Here is a 17951-nt window from a genome sequence, read left to right on the forward strand (position 1 = left end):
CAATAGTGAAATAATAAATTGTTTTACTAATTATAGGTATGTGTCTGAGTAAAATGAACATTTTTGTTTTATTCTATAAAACTACCGACATTATAGTTTAGATAATGCAGCACTAATTTTGTAACTACTGAAATGTTCATAGCAGTATATTTTATACAGATACACCATCCTGAAGCTAAGCGTTTTCATTTCCTGTGTCTCTACAAGTGAAATAAAACTTAAAACTAGTTTCAGAAATGGAAATATGATTTGCCTTGCAATACTTAAAAATTAAGCTGTCCTTTAGTTCATTCATTAACAGTAACTTTAGTTTATCCTTTACAGTATTATGTTTCATGAAACTATGATCAAAATGATAGAATGTCACTTTCTTTTTATTGACAATAGCATAAATTATTATATATTTTACAATCACAATTACATTAGATTAAAAAGATACAAAAATTAAATGTAACTGTGTACATATTCCTTTTGACCCCTTCTGTGCTGAGCCATTTAACACCCCTGTGCACTCACTGCATTTACACACACATTTTAACATTATTATTCATTTCCTGTGAGGTACCAACACAAATCGTACACTTTTTTTAAAAAAAAAATGTATTTTAGCAGACCAAGCCTTTTTAGAATATCACTTTAGTTTGCACTGCAGAAATACCTTAACATACTTTCAAATAAGCGGTCTCAAGTTTGTTCATGTATTTTTGGAGGCAATACTGCTTGATATTGAAAAAAGTCAAACAGATTTAGATAAACGTACATCAGAAGTAATTAAGGAAGAACCGTCACGAGTAGGAGGAGGGTTACAGTACTGTGCCTGTGCTCTTACTGGGACTTTCTCGGAAACCCTGAAAGACTTATTGGGTTTTTATAGAGTATAGAGTTTCCAATGTGACGCCACCCACTTTTTTTCTGTGATCGGTACCCTATCTGTCTGTTTTTTTTATTTTTTGAATGTTTTAATTAAGTTCAGGTACCTGGGCTGTTGTAGCAGATTACTACAGAGGCTTGTGACATCATCTGTAACCAACGCTGTACATACTACGAGCTGGGTTTACAGCTCATTAGAGTGTGAATACTACTCCATCCTTCCAAAAAAAGTATATTGTATCAAATTGCACTAGATTTTATTTTTCTTTTCTTTCATGGTTCCTGGAGATAATTTTGAACTATTTGACCATAAAACAGATTACTAGAGACTGATAAGCCAATATGGATACATATCCCTTGAATATATTTTATACATATATGCACCGTGTACACTAGTCACTTGGGCATGTGACCCTCTCCGTTCAAGAAAAAGAAAGAGCTTATTTTTGGGGTAATAGAGACTCATAACACACACCATAAGTCTTTAAGTTTACAGGTAATGGCATTTTCTATGCCAATCACCTGCAAGTTAAAGGCGCATGATACTCCTCACTTAACAGAGGGGAATAGCCATTACCAAATGAGAAGTATTGTATGTGTACTGTATGCTGTCTTTAGGGGACAAGAGTTCCTTTGGAGCCACTGCTCCTATACCATGTTGTATAATGTTCTATATTGAGCTACACAGGAATTAGAAAATGTATGCACAACCCTATAAGGTGTGACTTTAACTAACGTTGAAGTTTTAATATAGAATATAGACTAATTTTGAAGTCACAAATAAAGTAATAGTAGGAACAAACTTGATGCACTAATATACTTTTAAAATTCAGGTTGTACCATATAAGATAAAGGTAGCACTATATAGTCCAGGTACAGATTCAGAGGGGAAAAGTCAAAATTCATCTAAATCCTTCCATTTTGGCAAAGGAGGCTATAGTACCAATTGCTTAGGCAACTGGCATTAGTACCACCTTTGGCAATTAACAAGAATTATCTGAGTTTTATATCAAGAACCAATATTTCATCCAATGATACAGAAGTTAAGATTTGTGGATTGGTTGCTGAATGGTCAAGGTTACGGCAGCTACAGATTTCAGCTCCCGTGATCATAGTAAGTATTAGATATATCCTTGCTTAACATAAGGTTTTGAAGTCTGGGATTTCTTTTCCAGTTGGCTTTTTTTAAACAAACTTCAGACATTGTATTTGAAGAACTATATTTCTTCTCCATATGGAAAAGCTAGAGTTGAAGATAGTTCTAGATATAGACTTGTTTTACTATACACTACATTCTTATTTGGGCATAGAACAGGTGTTGCCTAAAGCCTATGCTACTATGTTGAGAGAACACAAGACTGGAGAAAAACTGTGTATTTGTTATTCCACAGAGACACATAATGGTGTACTATTTCAACTTGGATGGATAGTAAAGTGCATTATCAAGGCATAGAAGGTAAAAATAATCAGTCCCAGAGGCACTAAAAGGTGATTCGGCAAGAGCAGTCCCAATCTCCTGGCCAATGGAAGTACACTCCTGTATCGGGCAGCAGCAGTATAGAAGATATCTAATACATTCCTTTTTTAATACAAGTCAGATGTCTGACGATCAACAGCAGCAAATTATGATTATCATTGTCAGTAAAAAAGGGAGTGGTGTCAATCCATAATTGTAAATTAGGATATGGTGTAAAATTTAACTGCCAACCAAAATACTGAGCAGCCATTCACATATTTTTTAGGAGCCATGTAATGATATACTTTTCTGGGTACTTGGTTTTCTCAGTTATCAACTTTGCTGTTAAAGAGACACTAAACCCAAAATGTTTATTACATGCTTCAGGTAGAGAATACAATTATTTATTTTATCTAATTTGCTCCATTTTTTAGATATCCTTTGTTGAAGCAATAGCAATGCACATGGTAGATGCCTTGTGTGATTAGCTCAATGTTCTGCCACCAATCAGCAGTTACTGGGCCTATCTAGATATGCTTTTCAGCAAAGAATATCAAGAGAATTAAGCAAATTAGATAATAGAAGTAAATTAGAAAGTTGTTTAAAATTGCATGGTCTTTCTAAATCATGAAAGAAAGAAAAAATGGGTTTCATGTCCCTTTAAATATGGAGCTGGAGCAACTAAATTTTCCTGATAATATATAGCATTACAATTTAAATTCATCTTTTAAAGGGATTAATGGTATGTATCAGGAGAATTTTCATAATTTGCGGTCATACACAATTTACTTGATTATATTGATATAAAATAGTGTATTCACATGGATACATTACACTATAGTTTGGCAAGGATCATAGATATACATGCACATTATAGAAAATTACATTGTACATAATGTTCATGTAAGCAATATTGATTTAGTGGAGGGAACATTTGTATACATTGTGATGCACCATTTAACAGTCTGTCTGTGAGTGTTAGAGAGAGCACCCAGACTGACAAAAAAATATCCTGGGTCTGATTTCAAGTATGATCAAAACAGATACCCGAACAATAAAGTACATTAGATCAGTAAATTGAGGTATCTTAAAATTGCACGCTCTATCTGAACCATGAAAGTTTAAATTTGAATTTTCCTTTAAGGGTATGTGAGAGTATAATTGCTACTTCTATCAGTATTATGGCAAGGTTATTGATTCTCCAACATGAGGCCTAGGACCAGGATCTGAAAACAATATAAACAATCATTTAAACAGGTCTATGCCTGTGGGCCAGCAGACTTATTTGTTAATATATGTCATGTTAGCATGATTATGCAAAAGTTAAAATCTTCACAGCTGTTAAAGCAGCAGTACATGCCAAGATTTTCCCACCCAGTCAAAGCAGCAGTACATGCCAAGATTTTCCCACCCAGTTATTGCACATCTGGTCTAGCAGTATGTTGCCCCCCCCCCCCCAAACACACCATAATAATTATCATGTTCTTTTTTTCCCCCCCAACCTCTGCAAAAACTCATGGCAGGGGCCTGGTAAATAAAAGTGCAGAATCTCTCATACTACTGAGTATCCCCCGCAGAACGTCACAGTAGAAACCCATTTAAATGACCATGACACCATGCAGAAAAGGCAGTGAGATGAGCCAAAAAAAAAGTGTAACATTTCTTTGAACAGAAAGTTACTACATGGAAATAGTCAGAAAGATTTGGTCATAGATTTGGATCCACATGCACAAATTAATTGTGGAAACCCAGGAAAGAGGCAGAGTGGCATACTGAGTATTCTAGATCCCTGTCATGACCTAGAGCAGGTACGGTAGGATCCCCACTCTGACTCTAGTAAAAGTGTGCTGCATGCAGTGGGTGAGGGGCATTAAATTCTTATAAATCCAGGCACCAGACAGTTTTTGAGGAGCCATGGTCCTTTAACTACTCTTTATGTCCATTTCTGAAGAAGGTATTTGATTCTGAAATTGTATGTTAACCATTAAAGGGACATTACACACTAAATAAATTGGTATAGGTGGTGGTGCTTATGTTACTGGGAAGGGGCATGTTTAAGGTTTTCCACCTTATTTTAAAAAATGTGCTCTGATGAACAGAGAGTTATAGGAGAAAATGCTTCACAGTAACATCACGCAAACATTTGCTGCATATTAGCAGTTATGGGTGACATGCAGACAGAAAATGGAGGGTTAAATAAAAGCAAAGAGGGTAGTATTGTGCCCCCCCTGGCCTTAAAGAGATAGTAAAATTAAAATGTCATGATTCAGATCAAGTAATTTTAAACAACTCTCAAATTTACTTCTATTATCTAATTTGCTCTGTTCTCTTGGTATCTTTTGTTGATAAGCATACATAAGTAGGCTCAGGAGCGGCAATGCACTACTGGGAGCAAGCTGCATTTATGTGCATATAAATGCCCTCTATGGGCCAGATTACAAGAGGAGCGCTTTCATTCGCAAACTAACTGCGCTAGAAGAAAAATTTATGAGTGTGTTGTGTTTGTATTACAAGTTGAAAGTAAAAAGTTTTTGTATTGTGCAATGTATTTTTTGACACTTTTTTGTTTCACGAAACAGTTAACCACAGCACTAAGGATTCGCTAATCCAACCAGCATTAACTTCAATTGCTCTCAAGTGATCAGGTTTACTTTCAACTTGTAGTAAGAGCGCAATTTAACTTGCGTGCAAACGAAAATCCGATAATACTTGCATGCAAACAATAGCGCTCCACTCTTAATCTGGCCGAATGTGTCCAAATTGCTCCCAGTAGTGCCTGGCTGCTCCTTCAAAAAATAATACCAAGAGAATGAAACATATTTGGTAATAGAAGTAAATTAGAAGGTTGTTTAACATTGTATACTATATCTGAATCATGAAAGGAAAAAAAATGGGTTTTATGATTCTTTAATTTAGACAAAGCCTGACATTTATGACTAAAAGAGGAAACAATGCAAAAAAGCAGTGATTGATTCATATAGTCTTGGAAGCAATTTAGTCTCATTCCTACCCAATTACCATCATATTCAACCACCTATTTTAACTATATTAACCCTTAATGTGAGCCCCCTACACCGCCGCCACCTATATTAAAATTATTAACCCCTAATCTAATCCCCCTACACCGCCGCCACCACCTATATTAAATATATTAACCACTAAACCTAAGTCTAACCCTAACACCCCCTAACTTAATTATTATTAAAATAAATCTAAATAATATTAATAATATTAACTACATTATTCATATTTAAATCTAAATACTTACCAATAAAATAAACCCTAAGATAGATACAATATAATTAATAATTACATTGTAGCTATTTTAGGATTTATTTTTATTTTACAGGTAACTTTGTATTTATTTTAACTAGGTACAATAGCTATTAAATAGTTAATAACTATTTAATAGCTACCTAGTTAAAATAATTACCAAATTACCTGTAAAATAAATCCTAACTTAAGTTACCATTGCACCTAACACTACCCTATCATTAAATTAATTAAATAAACTACAATTATCTCAACTAAAATACAGTTAAATACACTAATCTATATTACAAAAAAACAAAAACACTAAATTACAAAAAATAAAAAAAAGATTACAAAATAATAAAATTTCCCTACCCTAAACTAAATTAAAAAAGTAATCAGCTCTAGCCCTTAAAAGGGCCTTTTGCGGGGCATTGCCCCAAAGTAATTAGCTCTTTTACCTGTAAAAAAAGAACAACCCCCCCATTACAACCCACACACCCCTACTCTAAAACCCACCCGATCCCCCCTTAAAAAAACCTAAGTCTAACCCCCAAGTGGTCCTTACCTGTCCTGAAGACCGGCGGAGAAGGTCCTTCTCCAGGCGGCGACATCTTCTTTTTCCAGGAACCAGCCGGCGCGGAGCGGAGGAGTTGAAGACCGATGACCGCGGAGCTGAAGACCGTCCTCTCTGGAACTGAAGACCGGCGACGCTGGAACTGAAGACCGGAGCCATGATTAGAATAGCCAATAGAATTACAGTAGCTCTTATTCTATTGGCTATTCAAATCAGCCAATAGAATTAAAGTAGCTCTAATCCGATTGGCTGATTTGAATTTGAAGGCTCAAATCAGCCAATAGGAATTCAAGGGATGCCATTTTTAATCGTGTACCTTGAATTCCTATTCAGAGATCGTATGAAGAGGATCCTCCACGCTCCATGGCTCCGGTCTTCAGTTCCAGCGTCGCCGATCTTCAGTTCCAGCATCGCTGGTCTTCAGTTCCAGAGAGGACGGTCTTCAGCTCCGCGGTCATCGGTCTTCAACTCCTCCGCTCCACGCCGGCTGGTTCCTTGAAGAAGATGTCGCCGCCTGGAAGAAGACTTCTCTGCCTGGAACAGGACCTTCTCCGCCAGTCTTCAAGACAGGTAAGGACCACTTGGGGGTTAGACTTAGGTTTTTTTAATGGGGGATCAGGTGGGTTTTAGAGTAGGGGTGTGTGGGTGGTGGGTTGTAATGGGGGGGGGTTGTTCTTTTTTTTACAGGTAAAAGAGCTGATTACTTTGGGGCAATGCCCCGCAAAAGGCCCTTTTAAGGGCTGGTAATAGAGCTGATTACTTTTCAATTTAGTTTAGGGTAGGGAAATTTTATTATTTTGGGGGGCTTTGTTATTTTATTAGGGGGCTTAGATTAGGTGTAATTAACTTAAAATTCTTGTAATCTTTTTTTATTTTTTGTAATTTAGTGTTTGTTTGTTTTTTGTAATATAGATTAGTGTATTTAACTGTATTTTAGTTGAGATAATTGTAGTTTATTTAATTAATTTATTGATAGGGTAGTGTTAGGTGTAATGGTAACTTAGGTTAGGATTTATTTTACAGGTAATTTGGTAATTATTTTAACTAGGTAGCTATTATATAGTTATTAACTATTCAATAGCTATTGTACCTAGTTAAAATAAATACAAAGTTACCTGTAAAATAAATATAAACCCTAAAATAGCTACAATGTAATTATTAATTATATTGTAGCTATCTTAGGGTTTATTTTATAGGTAAGTATTTAGATTTAAATATGAATAATTTAGTTAATATTATTAATATTATTTAGATTTATTTTAATAATAATTAAGTTAGGGGGTGTTAGGGTTAGACTTAGGTTTAGTGGTTAATATATTTAATATAGGTGGCGGCGGTGTAGGGGGATTAGATTAGGGGTTAATAATTTTAATATAGGTGGCGGCGGTGTAGGGGGCTCACATTAGGGGTTAATAAATGTAATATAGGTGGCGGCGGTGTAAGGGGGTCAGATTAGTGGGTAGTACATATAATACAGGTGGCAGTAGGGTAGGGGGCTCACATTAGGGGTCAAAATAGGTGGCGGCGGGGTAGGGGGCTCAGATTAGGGGTTAATAGAGTTATTATAGGTGGTGGCGGTGTAGGGGGATCACACTAGGGGGTAAGACATTTAGTGTAGCTGGCGGCGGTGTAGGGGCGTCAGATTAGGGGGTAAGACATTTAATGTAGCTGGCGGCGGGGTCTGGGAGCGGCGGTTTAGGGGGTTAATATATTTATTATTAGGAGTGAGAGGGGGGATTGCGGATAGAGGGGTATACGTGTCGGGTTATTTTTGGGAGGCGTGTTAGACAGTAACGGGAGATTTTATACTTTAGTTAGTTTTTTTTATGTGGCGGCAGTTTCTAAAGTGCCGTAAATCACTGGCGACTCCAGAAATTTGTACTTACGTTTATTTCTGGACATCGCTAGTTTGTCCGACTTACGGCACTTTAGCAACTGTCGGCGCCGTATATGAGATAGCTTGCTGTGCAAGCTGAAACTACGGGTGACGCAGGTTTCCACGCTTGCGCCGAAACCTGCGCCGTATATCGGATCGCGCCCAGAGTATCTCTTCCTGGTAAACAGAATATTTAGATGAAGTTACAGACCTCCAGGTGATTGTTATTAATTCAGTACATTTATAATATCTTGGGGTGAGCTACTTTAACACTGAAAGTCTGTATTTTTGCTCACGCCTTCAGTTTATCAACTGAAGATGATACAGATGAAAGATATAACATAATTGTGTAAAATGGACAAACTATTCACCTTACAGAATGCCGACTGCTTTATTTTTGGATGAGTACAAACTAATAAATATGTTAATGTGCAAAACATAAAGCCAAAAGGCACTCTAATGGCACAATATATTAGGATTCAAATGCAATATAAAGTGAATACACACACATAATAAGACATACTCATAAAAGCGGCATGATTGTATCCCATTCTGTGTGAGTATTCACTTGATATAAGATATGGATTCTGAGGTACTGTGCCATTGGATCACCCTTTTGTTTTATTCTTTACAGTGTGTGCGGATTCTCATCCAGAAGAGCATACTAACTATGGTGTTGTCATCACCATAGAGGAAACACACTATGGCATACATGTGTCCACTCCCCTGATTTGAGGACTATATTATTGAAATTGTATGTGCACACCTATTAACCCTTCTCATCCAAGGACATTTATGCACAAAGGCCTCGCTGCCTGTACACTCCCCCTTTATCCCATTGTACCTGTAGTGGAAAGCACTGTACTGGCGAAGAACAGCGCCGAGGTGAAGTCCCAGTTCCAATTGGCAGACGCGTTGCTGAGCACGGACACACCGTAGTTGCTGGCCTCCAGCACTCGAATCAGGAACTGCTCCAGGCGCTGCTCACTCAGACACTCGTTCTCCTGTAAGAAGAGCTGCTTCATTTCTAGCAGCTCTCGCCGCAGCAGCTCTTCGTACGGCAGCTCCACCGAGGAGAAGACCACGGCCCCGAACAACAGATACAGCACATAGCCGAGTACCAGGAACGTAAACCACCAGGCTGATCTGTTCTTCTCCATCAGACGCACACACGCGTTTCCTGCCATTAGAAACGAGCAGCGAAAAAATATATAACAAAAATATAATGAAAACGTTTAAAAACGCCTTAATAATAATTATTCATTGTAGCTGTTTAATTAAAAAAAAAACAAGTCCATGTGTTTTGATGATTATAGTTATTTGTCATGCTCTTTGTATTTCCGTCGTGATTCCATTTGTGTGACTTTTGGTTGCGAGGGAGGATGGCAGCTGATGTGGCAGTGACTTCAGCCTGGCTGTGACGTCTTTTTTTCCTCCCTCTCAGGTATCAGACAATGACTTACAGTGAGGGAATCTGCATTACTACACCACAGCCGTGCCCTACCTTATACGCACTTCCCTCAAAGTACACACTGTTTAGCATAGATAAAAGGTAATAAACAGGTTCGGTATACGAGGAAACGCAATAAAACACGCTAACTTCACTTCTTAACATTGTGTATGCGAAAGTGCAATTCTTCTGAGTGCCCTCCAGATACACATTATCTTGTTTAGCATAGATTAAAAATAATAGATAAGCGTATAGCAAATGAGGAAAATAAACTAATTCCCATTGCTGTCAGGGAGTACTAAACCAACTCCCTTATTAAACCATTGCTGTCAGGGAGTACTCCAACACTGTCACTCTCTGCAGAGTAACCACCATCTGTTTATCATAGATTAAAACTAATAGCATGAAGTTAAGAAAATGAGGATAAACAAGTTAAACTGAATTGCTACAAAATGTTTGGCAGTTCTTTCTGGTAGCTAAATGGTTAAGCCACTTCCTGCAAACTTGCAATACTGGTTAAACAACATTCATCATTATTTATAGAAAACGAGTTTTATGTCTGGTTCCTTGGCCTAGGTATGACAAATTAATAAAGTGAATAAATGTATCTGTCTCTAGCATTCATTTTCATCAGTGAATAAATGCATTCTGCCTTTACCATTCATTTTTATCAGGGCATGCTCCTGAATGCACTGATATAAATGAATGGTACAGGCGATACCTGTATTTACTTTACCTTTAATTGGTAATACCTAGGTCAAGGAAGGCAAGCAGACATCAAATTAATTTTCTATAAATAATTATGAATGTTGATTAAAATGTGAAAAAAACAGTTGCGATAGAGACAAAATATAATATGTGCTTTAATTAGTTTACCTGCAAATATATACTGCAGTGCCTCGCCATTAACCCTTTCTTTTAAGTTTCCAAATTGCAAAGCTCTAACTCCCCCCACACATTTCCTTCTATGGCTGTATCTATATCTATTGTTGCTTTGGTAGAATGCAAAAATGCATAGGGAGCAGTGGCGTAGCGTGGGTTGTCAGCGCCCAGGGCAAGGTAAGAATTGCGCCCCCCCCCTAACCCATTAGCACTGACTCTCTTCCACCAGTACAGTAGGTACTTGCTCATAGGCTAATAAACTCCATTGGTAAACAGGGTCATACCTCCTCATACATATAAAAAAAATGTAGATTTAGGAATCAGGAATATCATGAATTGAATATATTACATTTTAGATTCATCATGTACAACATATAACATATTACTTTAATGATCTTTTAAGTGATAACTAATGGATTAGACAGCACATAACATGATTTTTTCCATTTTGCTGCATGTGTATTCCTTGGTGCCATACATCATCCCAGATAAACTGAATACAACAGTGTATATACTATTTATATATATCAATCTGAAAAGACACAAAAGCTAGGGCCTCCTCTCACATGTCCGTTTACATCCTCTCACATGTCTGTTACAATTAGATCCCAGGATGCAATCGTGTCCTGTCCTGGCTGGACCATGTTAACATTTTTCTCTTACCAATGGCATGTTTAATCCTGACAATTTGATTTTTCAGTCAATATAGCCACTAAGCCGCTGCCACTGACATCCCTTTCCTCTCCTCCCCAAATTACTTACCTTTTATTCTTTTAAAGTCACGGGCAGGCACCAGGCAGGCACGACGCGCTAGAGACAGTCCTCAGGCTCTTCCTCCACTACTTGCTCCCTCGGTCCCTCCTGACCTGCGCACTGGGAGTGGGAGGAGTCAGGACCCGCCGTGCTACGTAAACTATAACGCTGCGGCTAGACAGCAGGTAACTTTCAGACAGAGTCGGATAAGATTACACTTACAGGTGGGGGCACTGGCACAGAGAGACTCACAGACCGTGACGAGTCAGACGATTGAAGTTCACACTTGCATTGAGAGTGACTCAAGAAGACAGAACAGCAGGGTTGCCAAAATCGCCGCTGGAGTCTGGGACAGTGGACTGTCACAACAGTCTACTGTCTGGTGGAGGCTTTTGCACCCCCCATAATAATGCGCCCGGGGCCATCGCCCCTGTGGCCCCCCCCACGCTACGCCACTGATAGGGAGTATCTGCTGGAGCATGCCTAGAAGCTGTGAACTCAGTTGTAATACAATGCCTGTGTCTAAACACTGATAAGAGGGGGTGGAGCAGACTGCTCCAGACAGCATGGCTTTTTCAACATTTTGCTTATTTTTGAAAATTATTTTAAAATACTTGTCAGCAATTTTTAAACAATTTTTTATGCAAGCTATTTTTACTTAATAAGCCCCTTTAGGATATACACATATCTCAACATGTTTTATGGCACTTTAACCTGTATTACAAGTTTGCAGGAAGATAAGTGGCTTAACCATTTAGCCACCAGGAAGAACTGCCAAATCATTTTGCAGCAATTCAGTTCAATTAAACGTATCTGCCTGTACCATTAATTTTTATCAGGGTATGCTCCTGCTTTTGATTGGCCGTACCACTCAATGACTACAAAAAAAAATAAAAAATGATAGTAAACTCTCCCCTTTATAAAAACAGATCTGGAATGTTAGCAATATTTTAGATGGAGTTTAATTCATCAGTTGTAATGAATATGCGCTGTAACTTAATTTTTAATTTAGCTATGATATTCAAATACTGCGCACTCCACTGCACCACCCACTTCGAAAAGTCAATTTGTCTGTGAGCTAAAGGTTTGAACTGTTCAGGGGTGTCTTTAGTTATGGGTTAGTTGGGGGCAACGTTTCCTCTAATGCGCGCGGCAGCGCATTGATTTTAAACATCCCGCGCACTACTTTATTAAGGCCGTGCATCAAAAGCCTTAATAATAGAAGAAGAATAGAAGCATTCAGCGCGCCAAAACTCTAAGTGCACACTTTTTTAGCGCCGACCAGGATATTGGCAGCAGTCTGTCTCTGTACGCAGTAAAGATCTCCTCCCTGCTGCGGACTTCCCCAATAGCAATAAGGGGAGGGCATATAGGCAAACCAAGGCAGATCAGGGGAGGGGGCTTCCCCAGGTGTTCTGGAGCAGGAGTGACATCCCTCTTGGTGACTGTCCAGTGGTACATCGTCAAGGTAGGACACTATATCCTCCAAGTATCATTAAAGGTATTCAAGGGAAAAGTATAGCAGGATGAGTCTGGGACACAAAATACATACTAGATCTATTAGTACTAAAGTACTAGAGTAGGAAGCAAGGCAAGTCAGGCATCCTTTGCCAGGCACTGAGCTGCGGGTTGTGACCAGCATGTTAATGCAAATCCTGTGTCTCCATGCCCTTCAGTGTATATATATTCTAATCCCTAGAATTTATCCACTTTTATTGCTAACCCTTTGTCTGCTAGATAAAGTTACCGGTATGATGTTAAATATCTGAACATTGATATTTAACAGTTTTATACATCTAAAATAAGTGGCTGAAACGTCCTATACCCTTAACACCTGAAAGAGTCACACACATATATAATAAATTACAGTAATTCTGATAAATCACAAATTCTCATTGCAATTTTAAATAGATCCTCATCCTACAAATATGAAGTCAGAATCACTGTCAAACCTATGGAGAGTACAAGTAAATTGCTTTATGTATATAAAACCTATATCATTTTGCACAACATCAACTCTGATTTATAAATACTATGACAGGCAGCTGATGGGCTTATAATGAACATATAGGGCTCGATTTATCAAACATATTCTCCTTAATTTGCGCCTCAATTCACTCCTATTTATCAATCACAAATACTCCGAAAAATGTACAAATATGACTGAAAAATTCTCGCCCTTCAATGTCTCTCGCCTAGGCGCACATTTGCGCAAAATAAAGCTTTAAAACGCCCTTTTCCGGGTGTATATTCAAGAATATGACCTATTTCTCTCCAAAATATATATTTATCATTATTTTGCGCCATTGGAGAGCCTAAAGTTCTCCTCCTAATACGACTACTAATGTTCTCCATGAAGAGATAGGAGAACATCTAATTTACTCCATATTTTCAGCGCCAGAAGATGGATTATTTCCTGATTTTGTCTGCAATTTCTTTAGCACGGGGCCATGAAAATCGTATAAATGAACAGATTTTGCCAATACGTAGACGGCAAAGAGTTCCACAAGTTTTTCTACCTCGTTGTGGACTTCAGCCATTATCTGATTACCAGATAAAAAAAAGATTTTGCCTAAACAGGGAGAGCATACAAAATCTATATGTTCTAATACAGAATGATCTAGAGCCACAGACCAGAAGAACAAGGGCAATACCTGGAATGCTCAAGTTATTGGCAGTTTTGCATTTCCTAGCCACAGGCTCTTTTCAGGCTGTGTCCAGTGCAGTGGTTGGCATGAGTCAGCCTTCTTTTTGTAGACATTTGAGGACTGTCTTAAAAGCTATTTTGAAGCATCTAAAAAAATGTATATATGTGCCAAGGAATGTACATGAATGGCACCAAGTAAAATCTGGTTTTTATCAAGTTGCCGGCATTCCAAATGTGCTAGGTGCAATTGATTGCACACATATTGCAATTCGACCACCAGCTTTAAGGGAGGAGCACTATCGAAATTGTAAACACTTCCACTCTCTCAATGTTCAAGCAGTATGTGACTCTAACCTTAGGTTTTGGGCAGTAAGATCAGGTTTTCCAGGGTCATGCCACGATTATCACATATTAAAGCAGTCAGCTTTATTTGCAGCATTTGAACGTGGAGACATGCCATGGTTGGCTATTAGGTGAATATTAAACTTTTTATATTTATATTACTCAAACCTTTATTGTAATTTTTAAATTGTCATAGTTGAACCTCATAAACCTGTAGTTATATCTAGCTAATTTGTAATTTTATTATATTTTTGAAGGTGACAGCGGGTACCCCTGTAGGCCTTGACTCTTGACACCTGTACCAATACCTCATACACGGTCAGAAATCAAGTTCAACGAAGCTCACAGGTCGACAAGGAGTGCTATTGAGCGTACATTTGGGGTACTGAAAATGAGATTTAGGGTGTTGGACCATTCCGGTGGTGATCTACAATATTCCCCATAGAAATGTAATGACATAATTCTGGTGTCATGCATAATGCATAATATAGCTATTTCCCAAGGAATTCTAGATGAGGTGTGTCTGGAGGATGTGCCAGAAGATGTTTATGTTCCTCAGGAAATTTTCACAAGACATACCACAAGAGCTGGAGTGGAAAATCGTCTTGAAATAATTGAAAGATTTTTTTAGATGTAAGTCTAATTAAAACTGTATTGACATGTTAATATTTTTTTTTCTATATTATTATTTACACCTATTTTTTTTTCTTTCAGGAAATTTTCGGATTGGATTCCAATACATTTTTTTTTTTTTTATATATTTAAAATAGATAGAATTGTGTGTATATATATATATATATATATATATATATATTTTTTTTTTCTGAGAGGAATTATATAGTTTGTTACCAAAGTTGTGTTGTGTTATTAATACATATACATATATATATATATATATATATATATATATATATATATATATTTATTTATAGAGTTATATATATCTATTTCTAGTTTTGAATAAAAAAAAATACTTTGAAACAAAAAACATAAGTTTCGTTATTTACTTTGAATTAAAAAACTTTATTTAATAATATAAAAATCTTTATTAAACACAAAATATCAACTTCAAAACAGTAAACTCGACTAAACATTAACAAAGGTTATAAGTGTGTTAAATTGTTTAGACACGATAACCTAAAGGTATATATGAACAAAATAATTATACATCTGGATATCGCCTATTCATTAACTCTAACTTTTTCTGATAATACTCCTTTTGAACATTTAACTGTTCTTGAAGTATATTGTTTCTCTGTTTTTGTAATGCAATCATTTCTTTAAAAAATTCATTCTGTTCATTTCTAAAAGACAATGCCATATCTGTCAATCGTTCAACTTCATTTGGTCTCTCTGGTTCATCTATCTGACATTGTTGTGCATCCTCAATCTCGTCCTCACATTCTGATTTGTCAACATGTGGTGTCTCAAGTTGTGTTTGAGTTTGTCCCTCTAGTTGTGTCTCATCATCATCATCCTCCTGACAAACTGTGTCAGTCACAAGTGGTTCTAAAGTGATTTCTATTTCATCTATGAATGTAAATAAAAATAATTTTAGAAAAAAAAACAAAAAATTAAAGAAAAAAAAAAATAAGGGCCAATGCTTACCATCAAATAATGTAATTGACGAATCCTGCATTGTTTGTAGTAATCCCCTGACACCTGTAACAATAAATACATTGATTTTCATATACATCTTTTGAAAAAATTCTTCTGTACATAAACAGAATTATCATGAGAAAAGTCAGAAAGTTAATATATATTAATTACATTTCATTGTCCATTCATTTCATTAATACAAATGATATTTACATTTTAGTAATATACTTTTACTTACTGGTAGTTTCTTCCCTGCATGTTATATCACATGAAGATGTTGAGGGTTGTTGCTGTTCAGAAGTCAACTCTGACTCGGATGGTCGGTCCACCTGGGCATTTTCTATTTCAGTTTCAAATGCTTCTTCATGTTGTTCTTTAAAGTACATATAAATAAAATTTAAAAAATTAAAATAAAATACGCAAAAATTAATATACAAAATACATGTTAAAGAGATAGTATAGTGAAAATTATACTTTCATTATTCGGATAGAGCATGGAATTTCAAAAAAGTTTATAATTCAATACTATTATAATTTTTATGTTGTCTTCTTTTTTGATTATTTTTCTTTTAAAAAATAAATAATCTAAGTTTAGAAGCCGGACCATTTTTGGGTGTGGCACCTGGTTAGCGCTTGAGGATTGGTTTCTTTTTAAATGTATCCATCCAATCAGCAAGCGGTATCCAGGTCCTCAACCAACAATGGTCCTGCTTCCAAGCTTGCAATCAAACGTTGCTAAATACATATTCAAAGCTAACAAATTACAAATCTTAATAGGAAAAATTATTACCATGGTATGCTCTGTCTGAATCATGAAAATCATGAAATTTAAGTTCTGAATAGACTATTCGTTTAACAGCAAGCAATGAGATATTTACCTCTAAAACCTCTAACTGCTTTTCCTTACAGATTTTTTTTTTTATATTCTTACGAATATCATTCACCCTCTTCCGACAGGCCCTGACGTCTTTAGGAAAACTACCCTCTGCTGACACTGCACAACTAATTTGTTCCCAAATTGCCTTTTTTCTTTGAGGGTTGATAGATTTGGCTTGATAGCCGATAATAACAACATAATGTTCAATGATAGCTTCAACTAAAATGCAGTTTTGTCGATGACTAAACATCACACTTCGGCCACTTTTCGTCTTTCCAGCTTGTCCAGTAGCCATCGCAAATTTAGAGCAAATAATGGCGCAATAAGAATAGTGTCTTCGTTCGAAGTCAGAATAAAGTAATGAACAATTATCAATAACAACTTTGTTTCTAGAACGTTACAGAAATGGGGCGTAATATGAATAGATTAATGAATAATTTAAATAAAATTATTAACTTTCATTTGATTGGACATTAACAATTTACTTTATTCCTGTTGGTCAATTTTTATTTTTTTTTCAAATTGATGTGTCTATATTTTTATATACATTCATTTTTAAAAATCATAACCTTTGTATGTATCAATTGAAGTAACAATGAACATAGCCATAAAAATAAATGTAAAGTATGAAAACAAATGTATTGACTGTAGAAATATAGTCCAAGTTATTGCGCATTGTATCAAGTGTCGAAACATAGTGCCAGTTATCTTGTATCGACCGTAGAAATATAGTGCACGTTATTACGCACTTTGTAACAATTTAAATGTAATCTATATTTATACAAAAAGTTGTAACTTGGTTAATAGTTTTTCTTTAATATTTATTAATAAATAATTTTCTAGTAAATTACTTACATCTTTTAAACATAAATCATTTTTTAAATGGGTATATTTTACTGCGCAATTACAATCACAATTAGTTCCGTTATTGGGTGGAGTTTTATGGTTAGAGAGATACATACAGACAGTGATGATGAATGGTTCCAAGAAGTTTTCCATCAGTGAATTACTGATAATCACCTATACAATGGAAAAGTATTTTCCTAAAAAAAGGAAGGGGATCTTCACATTGGAACAGGATAAAAGAAATCCAATTTTATCAGAGATGGTGCGACGGGTCAGACGTCTGTCTGGCCATAATAGGACTAGAAAACAGTGCCTGAAGCGTTATAATGATCTAATCCGGAGACAATCTAAATTAAGGACCCTAATAAGAAGCTATGTGATGAAATGTAAGTATTTATGTAATAGTTGTGTATCAATTTTGTAACTCTATTGTAATCTGTCATTAGTTGTTACTTTGTTTACAGAATCTTGAACTTTGTACAAAAATATAATTGCAGTTTTTGTATCCATTTGAGCTTGATTGC

The 17951-nt window shown here is 36.2% G+C and overlaps 1 protein-coding gene across 1 annotated transcript in view; it reads right to left on the reverse strand.

Moving 5' to 3' along the window:
• KCNK1 (potassium two pore domain channel subfamily K member 1) overlaps positions 1 to 9812 on the reverse strand; it is a 75694-nt gene extending 65882 nt beyond the window's left edge. Inside the window, exon 1 of the mRNA XM_053710818.1 lies at positions 8876 to 9812. Coding sequence (XP_053566793.1) covers positions 8876 to 9218 — 343 coding nt within the window. The 5' untranslated portion in view covers positions 9219 to 9812. The remainder of the gene's footprint in view (positions 1 to 8875) is intronic.
• Between the last annotated feature and the right edge of the window lie 8139 nt (positions 9813 to 17951).

This window comes from Bombina bombina, chromosome 4 (assembly GCF_027579735.1).
Source record: "Bombina bombina isolate aBomBom1 chromosome 4, aBomBom1.pri, whole genome shotgun sequence".
NCBI lineage: Eukaryota > Metazoa > Chordata > Amphibia > Anura > Bombinatoridae > Bombina > Bombina bombina.